The sequence below is a fragment of the Harpia harpyja genome, chromosome 10, assembly GCF_026419915.1.
Source record: "Harpia harpyja isolate bHarHar1 chromosome 10, bHarHar1 primary haplotype, whole genome shotgun sequence".
Taxonomy (NCBI): Eukaryota; Metazoa; Chordata; class Aves; order Accipitriformes; family Accipitridae; genus Harpia; species Harpia harpyja.
In genome coordinates, this window is record NC_068949.1 from 39,983,688 (window position 1) to 40,001,294 (window position 17,607).

The window sequence follows — 17,607 nt, forward strand, 5'->3', positions numbered from 1 at the left end:
CTGGTATGTTGTTAATGTATTCCGAGTTACAAAGGGGAAGGTTTTCCTGTAGGTGCTGACGCTCCTCTTAAGTCCTTCAAACATGATGCTTTTCTGCTTGTTCCTGTCTTGTTCCCCTCACTTATCTCATCCCTTTGGACTACCAGGTGTCTGGCAGTTCTAGTCTCATAATGACTTTATTTCAAGACTAAGGATGCCAGGGCCTTTTTAGCAACATATTTTCCCAGCCCTGATTTGGGAAGCAGCTGAGTCACCCAGGCTGACAATTTAAATGGCAGATGCCTGTCCTCCTCTTCTGGAAAATTCTGGTTAGGGCAATAGAAACATCTTGGAGAATGGGGGAAAGAGGTATTTTAATAACCCTGAGGGGGCTGGGTTTAATATGGCAAACTTCAACTCAAGTATTCAGTAAGAAGCTGGTAGAGTTTGGTAATGGGCAGCTGTAATAACAGACACTATTACCAGACCTAGTCCATAAGCCTTACTCACAGAGTTGTAATGAATGACATCAATTTGCTTAAAACACCCAAGTATGGTGCCAGAGAATTTATAGCTTGTCTAGTTACGATGACAATTCAAAGTTCATGAATGTGTTATCTTCAATTTGTTGGCTTTGCTCTATTGTTGGTTGGTTTGGGTTTTTTCTCTTCGCTCCCACTGTGGTTCATATAACTAGCATTTACTTTAACCATTCTTAAATTATGTTTAAAAAAGGAGTGGCGAGAGATCTGTGTCTTCATTGCAGTGCCAATTAATGTTTACTGAGAGTGGAATTAGACCCCATCTGAGTTTGCCTTTGGTATGTTATTGAAGTAGGATTAATAGAGAAATGGGGTTTTAGAGAATTTAACTGTAGGATGTTAGCTGTGCCACCTTTATTAAAGATTTGGAAGGAGACAAACACTTCCTTGAGAGAGGCAGGCTGAGACTGTAAGCCTGTTCCACTTGACCCTGTGGTGTCTAAGGAAAAAGAGCAGGGCAAGACTCCTTCTCCCTAGTGTCCTCCCAGCTCAGGAGAGCTGAGGCTGATGTGACCTTTTGTTTTTGTCTTCCCTTTTGGCTGCCATTGGAGATGACATTTGGCTAGGCAGACTTTTGGTCTGATGCAGCACAATTGCTTTTACGTTGTTGACCCCGATAGGATTTTACTACGTACTTAAGAACATGACCCACAAAGGCAAGGCTAAGCGATTCTTGTTGAGTTCAGTAGGTGTAAATGATCTTTTACCTTTAAAAATTCACTACAGTCCTCCAGTGGAGGTTTGCCATTCTTAGGCTTGGCAACTTACAGACAGTATCCATACTGTCTTCCTGGAACAGCTTTATAGCATGTTCCCCTCAAGTTACAGGTCATCAGGGTGGGCTGCTACTCCCCTGTCCTCTTTCCTTGTTTGACCCTTCGCTGCAGCAAGTTGTTAGAGGAAGGCTCAAAAAAGGCAGAACTCGGACAAGAAACTAAACTCAACCCCCTACTTCCTGCTTTTGTTCAGTGCCAAAAGCACAGCAGGAACTGTTTTCCTGCAAGAGACCAGGCCTGCTATTTTTCCTTACTTTGCTCTATGCTGCTGTCTTCCTGTAGGGATGGAGTGGATGGGGAAATCATTGGTTTTCTCACACAGTGAAATCTAGTCCTCCAGCAACAGGAGAGCAGTGACCTGTGTATTGCACTCTTAAGGAAGATAAATTATGGCAGACTTTGGAGGCTGTACATGTAAAATTATTCCTGTGAAAGTGATTATTATGTTGTTTAGTGCATATTTATCCTTGTCACACACAGTCTTAGCAGTGCCTCACATAACATCTTCAGTGATCTTAGAGCCATCTCTCCCATGACCCCTGCCTACAGTGATCAATTACAACCACGGGGTCTCCTGCCAGTTGTGGAGCTTCATTCTATCTTGTTCCCCCAGAAGGTCTGATCTTGATTTTGTGGCAGGTCAGCAAACCATACGAAAGCAGCTGTACTAGGCCAGACCAAAGATCTAGTCAGCCAAATGTCACATCCCAGTGGCCACCAAAAGTAGACACAAGAAGAGAGTGAGAGCAGGCAAATAAGCTGTTTACCCCTTCCACTCTCCAGTAGTATAGAGCTTATGATCTTCTTTTGCTGGTGTCATTTCCATGAATTTAGTATCCTTCAATGGATTCCCCTTGATGGAAATGCTCATTCTCCTTTTAAGTTCGTGTCAGCTTTTAATATCCATAATGCCCTTTGGTAAGAACTTCAAAATTCAACTACATGTTGAGCTATCTGCCACTACTCTTAATTCCACTCCTAGTGTTAACAGTCTACTCACAGGCCAGTCACGAAGCTGGATTATCCCCTCTGCCAAGCTCATTACTTTTCCCTTATCCATTGGGTATTTCACCTGTTTTTACATCTGGTAGTGGAAGGTCTTTCTGCAGCTCTTCGCAGACAGCCCTGGTCCCTTGAATAATTTCATATGATCAGCAAAATTTATCACTGCACTGATCAACAGGCTAATCCTTATGCCACATCTCAAAAGACAGCTTTTTTTTGTTTGGATAAACACTGTTAACCTGCAAAAGTGGGGATTCCTCATTGTCCAGCACAAGGTCAGAAAGCCACAGGACTTCCCAGTGGCTTCAATGTAAAAAACAAGTTCTAAAGCTCAAGGCAGGCATCAGGCCTCACGACTCCTTCAAGGACGTTGAAAAAGCCAGGAGTCACTTTGTAGCCAAGTTTGACACCCGGTTCCTGAACATTTCTTAAACAACTAAATTTAACTGGTATTATATTGCCATCAGGGTTGCTTTGTCTAATAGCTACCTCGCACATGTCTCGTCCTTGAAATGAGTGCTACTAAATACAATGAAACATACAAAGTAAGTATTCTGAGAAGAACCAGCTTGACTTTACCCAAAGGACTACTGATGTTAATGCCTTTACCAGCTGTGGTCCTGGAAAGCAGCATGTCAAAAGCCGCAGCAACAACAGAACAAACTTTTGTATTCAATAGTCTTTTAATTATGAAATCAATCACACGAGGAAGCATACAGAACACAGTTTGTGACAAACGCTGTGTTACAGTGCTTTCTGGTACAAATACCATTTACAGCATTAAGTTATGTGTACGTACCTGCCTGTGGGCTGGGACTTGCAAAATCATTTTGCAGTCTGCCTCTTTACAGACCACAGCACTGTACACCAAATCTGATAGGTAAACCATCATAAATTCACGATTCGATCGCATATGCCAACTGAATTTGTTGATACATTCAGAATTCACTTCAGTCAGAGCACACATTTATACATTAAAGCCGATCTCTAAATTCCCCTATTGTAGAATAACTCGGTTTCTTCTGTAGAGGACAGAATTTCTGGTTCAAGGTCTGCTCGCTTTATCTGCAATATATAGAAAAAGGGAATCAACACCACCATATCCTGGTAAGTATATATTAAGTCCTCTTTACTGCATTGAACTTTGCACAACTTGAAATACTGTGTTCAGAAGCAAGACTGTATGGGATTTGGAGTTCTTTGTTTATTTGGGGGCTTGAGGGATTTTTTTTTTGTTTTGAGGCTTCTTTTTTTTTTTTTGCTTCTCTGACATTCCCTACATGCACACACACACACATAAGGGAAGAAATATGTTTTATTTAAAATTAGAGGTACTTCTGAGATCTAAACAGAGCATTAGTGACATTATCTCCATTCACTATAGAATCATTTAGGCTGGAAAAGACATTCAAAGATCATAGCGTCCAACTGTAAATGTATTTGGGTGACTCACCCAGGAGAACTTCTGCTGTGGGCTGAGCAATTGTGAAGCTCAAAGGGAACCAACCAGCCATACTCTCAGTACATAATTTCTCACAAGTCCCCTCATTTATGTTCAGTTTACCTTTGTTGCCATAAAAGATTAAGAAATCTAAAAAAAGGCATTACAATGCCAGAAAGTTTAGGCAAATAAAAGAAACCACTGAAAATTTTAAGAGCCCAGTCTGTGATTTTCTGAGAATATTCATACAGTGCCGATAAGGGAGAGGAAATAAATGCAGAAAGGAACCCCAAGCTCCTCTCTCACTTGGCCTTCTCCAAAGCCCAAGGTTCAAGGGCTACAACCTCCATTTAAAACCTGCCAGGACGGTGTACTTTCCCAGGGAACAGACTACACTTCACAGTTCGGTAAGGCAAGGCGAAGAGATGTCACGTGTGAGTTAGTTTACCCCTCCCATGACCTCATGCTGATTTTGCATGAAAGAAAAAATTCTCATCTACATCCTTCCTATCTCCAGCAGGACTGAAAACAGTGCTGGAAGAGCCTTGGTTTTAATCTTTAAGACAGCTCTCGGGACCTTGCTTGCTTCAGACTGTTGTGAAAAATCTGATAAATCTACATTGAAAAGTGTAAATATAAATTACACACAATGCAACTTAGACCTACAAAGTCCTGTAAGCCTCTGCCCAGTACATGGGCCTTCACAAGCAGCCTCTCCGCTGCCCCATTTTAGATGCACAACCACATTAAATCTATTGATTTCTGGTGTGTGGCCTTACAACTGCTGGCCATCATTCTGGAATGACTATTTAATATAACAATAATCCTAAACCAATTCCGAAGAAAGGACTTACCACCCCACACTGCGGGAACATACTAAGTGAGACTGGTAGCATCCCTGCTAGTACTGACGTCACCACAAACATTCTCACTGAAGCCAAAGCACGTGGAGTTTTTGCAAATTTTGCTCTGTGCAAGACATTGAAAAGGTAAGTATGTCAGTTTGGTCTTGAAAAATAATCTGACAGTGAGACAAAGAGCATTAGCTACTATTTTAGTGGTTCAAATTGCACTGAAGTTAGTAATAACCTAGGCTTATGAAACCTCAAGATGTTTCTTTACTTCCTATGTTCTTACTCTTAACTTCCTGCTCATTCCCTTTGTTTTGTATTTAGCTGCAGCATTTTCCAGGCCCAGATTGTCAATACAAGATTAAGAAAATAAGCAGCAAGATCAAAATGACTAGAGAAGGGGTATTAGTGCTTTAAAATGTCTCAGTCCTTTGACTAAGATTTTTCTTGCATTATCCTCTTTCCTTTCAGGTTTACTTCCTCTTGGCAGTCCTACTTCGCCTTGTGCAAGATTTACTACTTGATATATTTTTTAAATTTTATGTTACATCTGCATTTATGTCTTCTGATAACAGGAGTCTCTTAAGCTAATAAAGGGCAATAGGGAATTGATTTAGGCAATACCAAATCACCTGTATTATTTACATGACATAGATGACCCCTACCAAAAGCTCAGGGCAGGCTAAGAACTCTCTGATAAAGCATACAATGAATTCTTCTTATGATAAAGGGTTTCTAAATGTTGCAAAAGCAATAAAATGTTTCACAATATATGGAAAGCTTTTTGGAAGCTGGGATCCAGCTTTAGTTGCAAATTCAAGTACTATATTATCTCTTCAGAAATAACAAATCTAAGCTAAGTGCTGTCAACAACCTTGACATCAGACACTGGGAGTCAAATCAAGTTAGGGAACCTAGGTGCTGGAAAACAGACTGTCAGGAGAGCACAAACATGTTTCCTGCATGAGAGGAGAGAGGAAATCCTCATAATTTTACACAACCTCCTGCAAACCCTCAAAGCATGGATGTGGGCATAACCAGATTAATTTACTTATCTAAATGAGTCACAGTAGCTGAACAGAAACTTCCCAGATAATCAGTTCTACCAAGCCAAGTAATACCGCAAACACAAGTAAAAATTGGCAAGTGGTAACAGCCAGACTAAAGAACAGAATACACACCGACCAGGCACCCCCAGCCCTTTTGCGGTACCTCCTACCTTTCCACAAAGTACATAAGCACAGCTGGCAGGAAGAATGTTGTCCCAAACAAGACTGCTCTTGACAATGCTGTTTCTTTAACGGCCTCCAGGGAGAGAGGAAAATAAATGTTGTTAAAGCAGTGCTCTGTGCAGCTTCAAATACTGCATGCTTCTGTGAGCACTTTTTTGTGTAATACTCTGGAGTTGCAAGCAACAGGTTAATGAGCGATAAAAACATTTGTTAGAGGAATTCTTTCTTAAATAGAAACTAAACTACAAGTGGCAAATATTCCACCTGTGACTAAGAAATTCCTTAAAAGGGGGGTGATACTACTGATGCCATATCGGGTTTTCCTACCACGATAATGATTTTTGATGATACTTGCTTTTTTCTAAGTTGTGCTGAACTTCTTCCAAATGGTTATAACTTCTGGATATCCTAACTATCCTGTGTTAAATTTGAAGTTTTCTCTCCAGCTGTCCATAAATCTTTATGCTCATCTAGCTGTTTCCTCCCCTCTGGACAGCAGCATAGAAAGGGAGGGTCACTGATAGCGCATAAAATATGACTCCTTGCTTTAGTTCCTGTGCCAGGCTCTACAGTGGATGTTGATGAGCAAGGCAAGGAGCAAATAGAGTCAGCTTAGTCAGCAACTGGAGCCCAAGGATAAAATGCACTAGCACACTGTAGATTAGGGCATTACCCTTTGGGAGGCACAGCCTAATATTCTCACTATAGAAGGTGCATGCGATATGTACAATACAGAGCTTTTCTCTGAGGTGTCCCAGCAGAAGAAGGTCCAAGAGTCTTGCTTCCTCCTGAGGTGACCAGGGAAAGCAGAAATGCCTGTGCTAGTGTCTCTGTGGCTCGACTCTAGCACTTGGTATATTGGTCTGGGGAGGCTGCTAACTCTTGAAGACACAAAGGTTGTGGAACCTGGTTCCAGAGACCTAGTCCAAGCCTACCCAAGGATTCAGCACCTAATCTGGGATTCCTCACTTCAATATATCCAACTGTATCTACTCTCAGCATCACATTCAGCTTTTAGCAGGCAATGAAAGGCAAGTCAAGAGAGGCCTCCACACCCCCACCTACCTTCTCACCAGCCTTCTGTGACACTCCTACAACCTTGCCATTGCTGTCCATCACTTCAATTCCATTCTCAAATTCTGGGCTTCTCACCACCACCACAGTAAATGCAGTCATCAAGCCTGCAGAGTTAAAGAGGATTTTGCTTTAAAAGATCCAAAAGGACTATCTCAATAATAACATTCATAATTATGTGCATTTTACATTTCCATTTCAACAGTTCACAACTGAATAACCTGGCAGCTTAAGAAGAGAATGCCCCATAAAAATCTGCTTGGGATCTTAATCTTTTTTTCAGAAGCCTGAGCAAGATTTTAAGGCCCCAATCCTAAAAGGTGCTTTATCATTATGGACTTGGAGCTTTCAATCACTGCCATCCAGCTCAAACCATAAGTACTTTGTTCTTAAGAGAAAGGGGATTTGCATTGTGGATGGGTTTTGTACTGGTCAGCACAAAATCCAGCACAGAAGAAAACACCCTGAAGGGAACAGACTTTTAAGTAAAGGCTGCATCCCTGATTTGAAAGGGAGGGTACCAGGGGAACGCTGGCTCGCTCTACTATGTTCCGTTATGGCACTTCTCTGCCCAGCTGCGTGTCTGTCACAAGTGGCAGCGCTTCAGCTGGATCCTAGATGAGAATGTTTCAGTCTCCTCCAGACCCAGCTTTACAAGGTACCTGAAAACATCCATCCCACAGTCAGTCACTGAAAACACAAGCCTAAACCACTGGCACTTATAAAGGCCATATCAAATGCGAGTTAGTCATCTAGCTGGTTCTCTCCTTTCTCTTTTCTAGACCAAGGTCTAGGCATAACAGGGCATAGTCTGGCAAACTGACCTTACTTGAAATAGTAGACTTCTCTTTTTATTAGTTTTTGGCAGGGCTATTCAATAAAGACATCAGCGTAACAGATGACACTTTTGAAATCCTGGACTAATATTAATCAATTACCCTCAGGCTTCTCTCTACATTTAAGAAAAATGGAAGCACATTTCAACACCTGCTCCAAGGGAAACAAGTCAGAAAGCTCCAATGCAGATCCTTGGAAAGATCTAGGGAGCCATCTCGCATAACTTGGAACAAAGGAGATGACGTGTTTTAATTTTACCAGTGCCACCCTAGGAACGGCCAAAAATTTCTTTAATGGCATTAGAAAAACAGTTAATGACATCAAATAGTTAAACTTGTCCTGGTGAAACTTCACCATGTCAGTAGAGCTGTTCCAGTAATGAACTGAGTCCCATTACCTTGCAAGGTTAATAATATTCTGTTGTAACAACTCTCACTTTCTACACTGTCAGCAGTTAGGTAGCCAGCAACAGCCCCAACCTGAGTAAGGAACTATGCCAGCGCACGCCTAGAGCTGTGTTGCACTCTAGTGTCATGTATGTGCCACACCAGGCCACGCCAGTTCGAAAGCTACTGCCCTCTGATCCCTCCTGGCAGTCCTGACAGTTTCTGGTGTAATGTCCAAGCCAAAGAAAAATGCCAACTGCATCCCTGGATATCTTTGGAGAAACAGTTGCATGTCATGCATACAAAGGTCAGAAAAATGCTCTGCAGCTCTAAACCTAAAAAACAGCAAACATCAAATAGAGGTCAGCTACACTGATCAGTGAGTATTAACTCTCACACAGAAAGGACAGTACCCAGCAAAGGCAGTCAGAGAAGAAGGCTAGGAAACAGTCAGACCACATCTGTGCAAGGGCGAGAAAATTCTACAGGCAGATGGAGGCAGCAAATGGCCCTCAGACCAGCTGCACGATGTACAGTTTCTTTATACTCACCAAAAAGAGGAGCAGGTAGAAGTTTTTTGATGACTAGTTGTGTTAACGAACTCTTTGATGTGTATCGATTCATGAAGACAAGAGGAAGAGCCTAAGGCATTGGGAGGAAACAAACAGGCACCTTTTATTAAAAAAATATGTGCGGTATTTCAGTACATGCAACAGTTTAGGAAAATAAATCTGTGACTTAGTACATAGTTACCACCTACAAAAATAAACAAATGCCTTGGTTTAACATTCCAACAAAATACGTATCTTCTCTAGTTACTGAAGGTATCTGTAATCGCTCTTTTAGATAAGAATACAAAATACTGTGATTAAAAAAAAGCATTAAACATTATTATGTATAGGACAATAGCAGTATGAATACAAAGACAGAAAATGGAAAACAATTACCTCTGACTAATATTCCTTGGACATCTGTCCAACTGCCTTGTGACACATACTGCTCTCTCTGCCAAACAGGACACCTGGCCCACTTGTGCAGTTGTTCCTGATTCTCTGCAGTTTCTATAGTCCCATAATACACTTGCAGGAAGTTTCATTTAGGAATAAATGGCCAGGACACCAGCAAGTGCTCAGAGTTTCCTTTGGAGGACAAAGGGGAAGAACTCCCACATTCACCCACGGGCATAGCTGCCTTATCAGACCTCTGTGAAGTCCTGAGCACTGCTGGCCCAACTGTTTTTTGCCTACTGGACAGAGGTGAAAGGCCATCTAACAAAAGCAGCAACAGCCATAATTTTCTGCGAGAAGGCTTATAAAAATCACTGTTTAGTGTGGAGAGTGAGGAAATGAATTACAGGGGCATCTACAGCTGCAATGAGTGTCATAAGGATACCAGAGCTCATTCTGATGTAGGAAACCACAAATTCCTACTCCTGCACAGCACAGAGCTAGCCAGGTAGCCCTCCAGTGCAGTATTTTCATGGCTGTGCTGCTTCTGGGATCTGAGCTAACTCTATCCAGTACAGATGCCGGCAGATGTCACCACTTTTTTAGAGCTAGACAGATCTCTTTCACAGCACCACATCAAAAAATGAACTACAACAACCCAGTGGGTTACTCTGTGTTTGTAAATCCCTGGCCATTACCTCTCACCACCCATTTTCTAAGTTTGCAGAATAATAAAGAAAAGGACACAAGAGGAAGCGTCAGAGGAAGCCAAGCAAGGTATTGGCTGACAGATGATCAGGAAAATTCTTATTCTCAACAGTTCTGGGGCAAGACATCAGAGCAGAGCATTAAAGCACAATCCTGAAGGATATCTGGCAGTGTGAGTATCTCGGCATCTAGTCCTTCCCAAGAGAGCTTATTACAAAAGCAATCATTAAGCAAATACATACACCAATACATGCTGCATAGGTAATGGCTCCCAAGCCGCAGAAGATCTGCTTTTGTTGAAGCGAGTACTCCTAAGAAGGACAGAAGAAACATACTCCATAAGTGCATTTGTAAAATACTTGTAAATCATGTTCAAAATGGTCTTGTACAACTCAGATTATTTAAAAAATAAAAATTGACACATACTTCAGCCTTTGTGGTACCATTTCCATTTAATAGGGCAAATCCTGTGGTATACATGTGAAACACGAACTGCAGAAAGGAGAGATTATAAGCAAAAATGAATTTGGGATTGAGACTAGAAGATTTGTAAATGCAGAAAGGAAGAGGTAATTACCTGACTAAAAAAAGTTTGCTTTGCCTGGTGCTGAAGAGACGAAGTAATAACCTAAGAGGAAAACCCCACAAGAAAATTAGGTTTGATGAGTCTAGAAGTTCTTGGTGAGCAGTAGCGGGCTAGAGTATGAAGAGAACTGCTATGTTACTCTTTGCAGCAGCGTCAAAGGCTGCAGTCAGCACCTGGAGCCATTTCCCTTGATTCTAGGTTAACTCACTTTCTTGCCACAGATGTGACATATTCACTTTTTCTATCCAGTATAAAACACAGAGACACAGTGACTAAAACACTGTGTGCAAAAATATTTGGGCAAGATGCTTTCTTACCCAAAATAAAAAAATGCATTTGTACCTGTGAAGCTATCCTGGTTTCAGCTGGGATAGAGTTAATTTTCTTTCTAGTAGCTGGTATAGTGTTATGTTTTGGGTTCAGTATGAGAATAATGTTGATAGCAACAACTGAAAACATCAGGGTGTTAAGTAGAGTTTAGACTAAGTCAAGGATTTTTCAGCTTCTGATGCCCAGCCAGCGAGAAGGCTGGAGGGGCACAAGAAGTTGGGAGGGGACACAGCCAGGACAGCTGACCCAAACTGGCCAAAGGGGTATTCCATACCATGCGACATCATGCCCAGTATATAAACTGGGGGGAGTTGGCCTGGGGGGGGATCGCAGCTCAGGAACTAGCTGGGCATCGGTCAGCGAGTGGTGAATAATTGCCTTGTGCATCGCTTGTTCTGTATATTCCAATCCTTTTATTAGTAGTCATTTTGTTATTGTTATTATTATCATTATTAGTTTCTTCCTTTCTGTTCTATTAAACTGTTCTTATCTCAACCCACGAGTTTCACTTTTTTACTTTTTTTTCCCCGATTCTCTCCCCCATCCCACTAGAGGGTGGGGAGTGAGTGAGCAGCCGCGTGGTGCTTAGTTACTGGCTGGGGTTAAACCACGACAGAAGCTTAAATAGATGCAAATAAAGTAAGTAAGCTAGTAAAAATGTAATTAACGTAGCGAATGAGAAAGGGTCAGATTGTTTTGGCTAGTGGGGATATAAATACTAGATTACCTGATCCAAGATAAAAGATTCTACTTCCCAATTCAGACAGCGAATAAGAACTTCGGTTTTAATAAACCACAGCCTTTCTTGAGGTCTGGCCTACCAGGTGTGGAACAGTCTTAAAGTACAGAGTTAATCAAGATATGGCAAATATTGAATAAGAGGAGGGCATGGAATGTCCAAAGCCTGAGGAGGATGAGCAATTAATTTAATATTAGTGGATCAGCTACCTTTATTATTAATGCCAGTGCTGAATCTAACCACATCTGCGAAAGAGCATTAAGCTGTAAACATGAAAAAGAAATACTTCTGTTAATCCTATTACTGTTCTTAGTGAATTTAATGGAAGTCTTGATGGCAGTTATACTTTCTAGTAGTGCCATATAAGTTCATGCTGTAATCTATATATGGAATGACATATCTCAGTATGTATATTCACATGCCAAAACCAAAGGCAAACACATCTAAATAAACAAACATGTATATAATTGCAGCTACAAATTTTATCAAACAAAATGGTACAATTTTTGAGCACTGTAACAAGAGTTTATTTTTACATCTTTTATAATTTCTTGACAACACCACTTCTTACTTACAAATGCACAGTCTACGCAAGAAAAAATTTGTATTCTGGGTCTGAAACACAGAACACAAGGCTCTGACTCCTTTCTACTGCAGTTCCAGTTTTTTTAGGTTAAACAGACTAAAACCAGGCCTTGCTCTTAACGCCTAGCAAATTTCACCTTGCATCAGAAAGCTGACCTTCATGCACAAACAATCTCTGAATACTGCTGAAGAAGGTAGCTAACAGGTTTGGACTTCTAATGAGATTCCCCAAGGGCTCGATTTCTAGATTATTCGGCAGTTCCCATAAAATAGATGTCTTTTAAAAAGATTGTGCTGAAAATACCTGAAGCCTAAAACCTTCTATTCCCTCCCTCCCTCCAACCCCTGGCTTTGGAAAAATGTAAGCCCTGTGGTACACTAGCATCTTTCATGATTACTCACCAATGGAAGAGATATGGGCAGGAAGGCTAAAAAGAAAGAAAACTTCATTTCAGTAAAAATAACTGCCAAGTCTAGATTTTGAGCAGAAAATTTCCCTTACTTCCCCCCTCTAGTTTCAGGTCTATGTAAAACACTGCCCACAAAAAAACCATCATCATGGACTTAAATTCTAACCTTTGCCTCTCATTCTTCATTTGAGAAGCCAGAATACCTGGTCACACCTTATAGCCAAAAGGAGCCCTTGTGAACTCCACTCAACCTGGCTACTCAGCACCTACATAACTGAGCTTTGAACAGAAATTGCTTCTCCTCACTCTGTTCAAAAAGAGATAGGCAGCAACAAAGGCCGTCACAGCTGTGAGTGGTTATACGAGATAATGAGTAAATAGCCTAAGTATGGTTATATCTGATTAACAACCTGTGCTGTCTTGGCTCCCTAAACATCACCCCAAGCAGACTTTATCTGCCACCACAGCAAGTAAACTCATGCAGTAGCCACATTCATCAAGTGAAAACTTAGCTTATAGTAGACTGTTTTACATGTGGGGGGATCTGGGAACTCATTCTGTAGTGACAAAAACCAGAGACCCATCAGACTGTTTCCACCTAGCTGAGCAGAGGAACTGAGGGAAAAATTCCTCAGGAGGACCGTAGAAATAAACAAATATTCAACAGACATGACAATGCAACTAACAGAAGTAAGAGTCTACTTGTTTTTCCATATGGAGAAGAGTATCAGTGTAGTATCACAGTGGCTATTTACTATGAGCTATTCCCCTTCGATGATTCAGTCACATACACAAAACTTCTCTTTAGGGAACTTACCCGGAGGTCTAAACAAAACAGGAATTATCTTGTCTGTATCAGGATGTACACTGGACTTAAAAAAAGCCGAAAAAAAGTCAAATTAGACCACCTTTGCCATAATTGAATAAGAAAGAAAAAAAAAAAGATTTCGAAATATTTTGTAAACTTACCAGGCTTAGTAGGAAGGCTTGTTTTGTCTAAACAATTTGAAAAGTAGGTTAGTAATCAAGTTTCAGAAGAGACTGGGTAAAATCTTCTTTCTAAATTTATTATACCTTTTTTTTTTTCCCCAATAACTTACTTTTATATGGAATGCCATACACCCCTTTAATTATTTTTTCCCTAAAATTTCTCTCCATATTCTCCTTGTTGAATATAACTAACTCACATCCCATGTGCTGTGTAACAGCACCAAAGTACACATTATAGCAGAACAGAAAGTTAATTTTTAAAAGTTAAACTAGTAGATATTTTAAAACAGAAAACAACAATTCTTAAATATGGCTAAAAGCCTAAACACTTCTGTTAAGACTTCAGCTTTTCTGGAATCACGGAATTTTTTATTTCTCCCTTCAGACTTTGACACAGAAGGTACAAAATGCCACATGGGAAGAGCCAAGCCCACAGTGAATCAAAAGAAAGACTCCTCCTAACGAAGCGAGGGCTAAGCACGAAAGTAGTGCAATTCCTGCGATTCCACAAGTAAGTTTTCCACCCAAGTACTGCTACTGCTCATTTTATGAGATGTGAAACCAAACCAGCCTGCCCTCTATATGACAATGCAACATCAAAGATTCAAAATGAGCTCAGTAAGCATTTTACATATTTATCACCCACCTACATCATCCCAGCTGAGGATAGTCAGGCTTAAAGTAGTGATTCCTAGAGTGATCTGAGAGCGTCTTTTAAACTCAGCTATATGATATACAACCTAGCATTCTTCAGGATAAAAATACTGCAAGTTGGCACCAGTAGTCATCCAAAGAAATTCCTACTGGATTCATAGATTAGAAAAATCTCTGTAGTAATGAGTTTTTCTTGTGTTATCCCTTGTATCTGCATCTCAGTACTCTGTCTGCTAGATATTATACTAATAGCAACTATTTCAGCCATGAAAAAAAGACACCTCTATTTTCTACAAACTGCACTCTAAAATACCTGATCATTCTGTATGGGCTCACTTAGCGTCTTTCCACTGTTTTGTAGCAATAACCTGGTTCTTCTTATTTCATCCTATATTTGAGAAAAAAACAAACCAATGGGAAGAAAATGACTGAGATCTCAACATTCTACAGTGCAATGTATCAGTTATAAGATACATTAAATACAAATCTAGAACATCAAGCTAATGCACCTGTCCTTCACCAAAGCAGTTAAAGCAAGAACACACCTGGACACACAACTAATTCAGAGTCATAAAAACTTTTAGAATACTCAGGCCCCCTTGGTCCCTTTAAGTATCAACCCTTCAACCCATTACATGCACCTGAACTTTAAGCACACGAAAAACCTCACTGAAATCAAGAGCGTTATTCTTGTACTTAAAGTTATCCATGTGTCCTGGCAAATTCAAAGATTTGCCACCAAAGCAACCATCTGATATCCCCACAGGCACCTATATGACTATTTTAAAAAGAAATTCCAAACCAGACTTTTAAAATTACCAGAAATGAGTCACAACATCATTAGATGTTCCTGCCTGTTCATAAATATCAAGTGAATAAGTTTTGCATCTTACACTCTTCCTTTAAGCTTGGCTTAAGCTTTTAATTATGGAAAACAGGTACACTTAAACAAAGCAAATAGAACTGTAACTTCATGTATTTATCCACAGCCTACACAAAAAGCTGCCCCACTTAGGAGAATTTGTGAGATGATCTGACTTTTCTTCAACAGGCACATCTCTCTTTGCAACAGTGTATTTTAATTCAAGGAGGTGTGAACTAATCCCAGACCTCCAAATCCCTGAATGTACTATAAAATTTTCTTGTTGGCTTTTACATATATGTAATGTACATTTACTAAATTATATTATTTGTATATGTAAATATAGATGGAGGTATATATTTGTACCATATATACACATACAGAGAGACAGATGACTTGAGCACAAGTCTTATGAGGAGCGGCTGAGGGATCTGGGGTTGTTCAGTCTAGAAAAGAGGAGGCTGAGGGGAGACCTTATCGCTCTCTACAACTACCTGAAAGGGGGTTGTAGTGATGTGGGTGTTGGTCTCTTCTGTCAGGTGTCTGGAGATAGGACAAGAGGAAATGGCCTCAAGTTGAGGCAAGGGAGATTTAGGTTAGATATTAGGAAAAATTTTTTTACTGAGAGGGTTGTCAAACATTGGAATGGGCTGCCCAGGGAAGTGGTTGAGTCACCATCCCTGGAGGTATTCAAAAAGCAAGTGGACAGGGTACTCCAGGGCATGGTTTAGGGGGCATGGTTAATGGTTGGACTTGATGATCTTGAAGGTCTTTTCCAACCGAAATGATTCTATGATTCTATGAATAGATATACACAACACACTCTGCAAGTGACAAGGACATATCCCATGTACACACATTTTGACAGTGTTCTTTTGCTTTAATGGAGCTTTCCCTTAAAAAATAAATAACAAATCAATAAACAAAAAATCCTTTAACACACTGACCAGCCAGCCAACTCTCATACAATGTGCTGTGCTTCTTCCTCTGTCACCCCTGTCAAAACTATAGAGGAATGGGTTGACAGAAAAGCGCATCTTCCCCAGAATTTTGCTGTCATGACAGTTCCTGAAGTTTAGAAGCTACACTTTGTGACTGACAATGTGTTTAGTGTCACACTTTAAACAGTTAATGTTAAAATTGTAATAATCGTTCTCTGGTATAAAAAGGGCCTGCAAACCAGCTGTGCTCCCTCTTAGGGGAGGATTCCTTTCACTTGGAGGAGGATCAAAGAGCTTCACGGGCTCCAGATTAAGGATGGGTGTGCAGATTAGCCAGCAGAGATTTCGGGTGCCTGCGATGCATTTCAGCAAACCTGCCTTCCCCGACGCTGCCACAGCTCCCCATCACCACTCAGTCCTCCAGCCGAGCAGTGGATTATTTAAGAGCAGCCTGCCCCGCTGTTTTGCCCTTAGCAAAGTCAAAGCCGGTTAAGGTCGATTGCCAAACCTCCCGTCACCAGCCACGGCTCTGAACGACACCCCGACGGACGAGGCCGAGCCGCGGTACTCACGGAGGGTTTCAGGAGCAGCAGGGGATCCAAGACGTCCACCCAGAGAAGAAACCTCTGGAAAAAAGACTGACGGAGACACGTTTCAGGGAGGCGAGGCGTTATTCCGGAGGCAGCCCGCCCACCCTCGCCCTCCCCGGCTCCCCCCAGCCCCTGACCTGGCCATCCGTCCTCCAGAACCGCAGGTTGGGGTCCATGGAGCCGCTGCAAGCGGAAGGCGCCGCGGGGGGACGGTCCGGCTGATGCACGCTCCGCCCGGGCACGGTGCCGCCGCGCCGGGATCCCTCCCCACCGGCCGGGCCGGGCCGGGCCTCCAGCGGGGTCGGCTTGGCGCCTGGGCCGCCTTCCCGCCTTCCCGCCCTCAGGCGCCGCGGGGGAGGGAGGGAGGGAGGGAGGGAAGGAGGCTGCTGTCGGCTGGGCCCGGGGCGGAGAGGCAGCGAGGGGCCGCGGTCTGCAGCCCGGGAGTCCCCTCAGGGCAGGCCCCGGAGGGAGGGGAGGCGGACCGCGGTTAGGAAAGGTCCGATCGCCTTTTCCCCTTCCCTCGGTTTCCCCCCTGCGCGACCCGGGAAGGCTGGACCCGAGGAGCAGGACTGCAGAGAAACCCCCTGCGCCCTCCACACTGACTTAAAACGACGAAGGTAGGAGAAAGATAACAGCCAGGTAAAAGGTCTGTGCGCACAGATGGCTGCCACCAACACCACCGGCACGTTACTGAGCCGCGCAGGGGCTCCGCTTCACAGTATTGTAGGTCCAGGAGATCAGGTGCATTGGAAAAATTGCATGGATGCTAGTGGATTTACACAAAACAGAACTAAAATACTGCGACCGAAAAGAGATTTGCAAGTAGTGACACCTGAAGCATCACCAGGCACGCCACAACATCAGGCTCGTTTTTTCATCCTTCCCCTTACGTTGCAGTGCTGATACCCGTTGTAAAGCTGACTTAGGACGCAGCAACCACTTTGCCAAGGTGGTTCCCTCGTGCTTCTGTTTATCTTAAAGTCCTTTCCCCTGCTCAAAAGGGCAGAAAATGAAAAATACAAACCCATTCAGTATCGTATCGATTTATCCAGCCCTTCAGCAGCATACCCGCTACTTACCGCCTACGGCCTATGCACACAAAAGCAGTGGCAGCTGAGAACTGCTAGCTGTGAGCAAAGGTA

General features: G+C 42.2%; 1 protein-coding gene across 2 annotated transcripts; it reads right to left on the minus strand.

Moving 5' to 3' along the window:
• Positions 1 to 2,966: 2,966 nt before the first annotated feature.
• SFXN4 (sideroflexin 4) lies at positions 2,967 to 16,697 on the minus strand. Of its 2 annotated transcripts, XM_052798655.1 has the most exons (14): positions 16,603 to 16,697; positions 16,448 to 16,513; positions 14,386 to 14,460; positions 13,398 to 13,424; positions 13,246 to 13,300; positions 12,421 to 12,446; positions 10,356 to 10,406; positions 10,205 to 10,270; positions 10,021 to 10,089; positions 8,675 to 8,765; positions 6,892 to 7,007; positions 5,814 to 5,899; positions 4,598 to 4,712; positions 2,967 to 3,367 (listed from the first exon to the last, which is right to left on the minus strand). In XM_052798655.1, exons 1-14 carry the CDS (start codon positions 16,639 to 16,641, stop codon positions 3,290 to 3,292), a joined length of 960 nt encoding a protein of 319 aa, XP_052654615.1. In that variant the 5' UTR covers positions 16,642 to 16,697; the 3' UTR covers positions 2,967 to 3,289. The 2 variants fall into 2 exon arrangements, with proteins under 2 accessions (XP_052654615.1, XP_052654617.1); XM_052798657.1 differs by lacking the exons at positions 16,448 to 16,513; positions 16,603 to 16,697 and adding an exon at positions 15,758 to 15,847.
• Between the last annotated feature and the right edge of the window lie 910 nt (positions 16,698 to 17,607).

Bases quoted from the DNA above. Each gene is read 5' to 3' on its own strand.
- SFXN4 (XM_052798655.1), bottom strand. From the start codon at position 16,641: ATGGACCCCAACCTGCGGTTCTGGAGGACGGATGGCCAG. The intron at 12,447-13,245 runs GTAAGTTCCCTA...CTTTCTTTTTAG, and splicing joins TGTTTTGTTTAGACCTCCGG to CCTTCCTGCCCATATCTCTT. The intron at 3,368-4,597 runs GTAAGTCCTTTC...TATATATTGCAG, and splicing joins TGTTCCCGCAGTGTGGGGTG to ATAAAGCGAGCAGACCTTGA.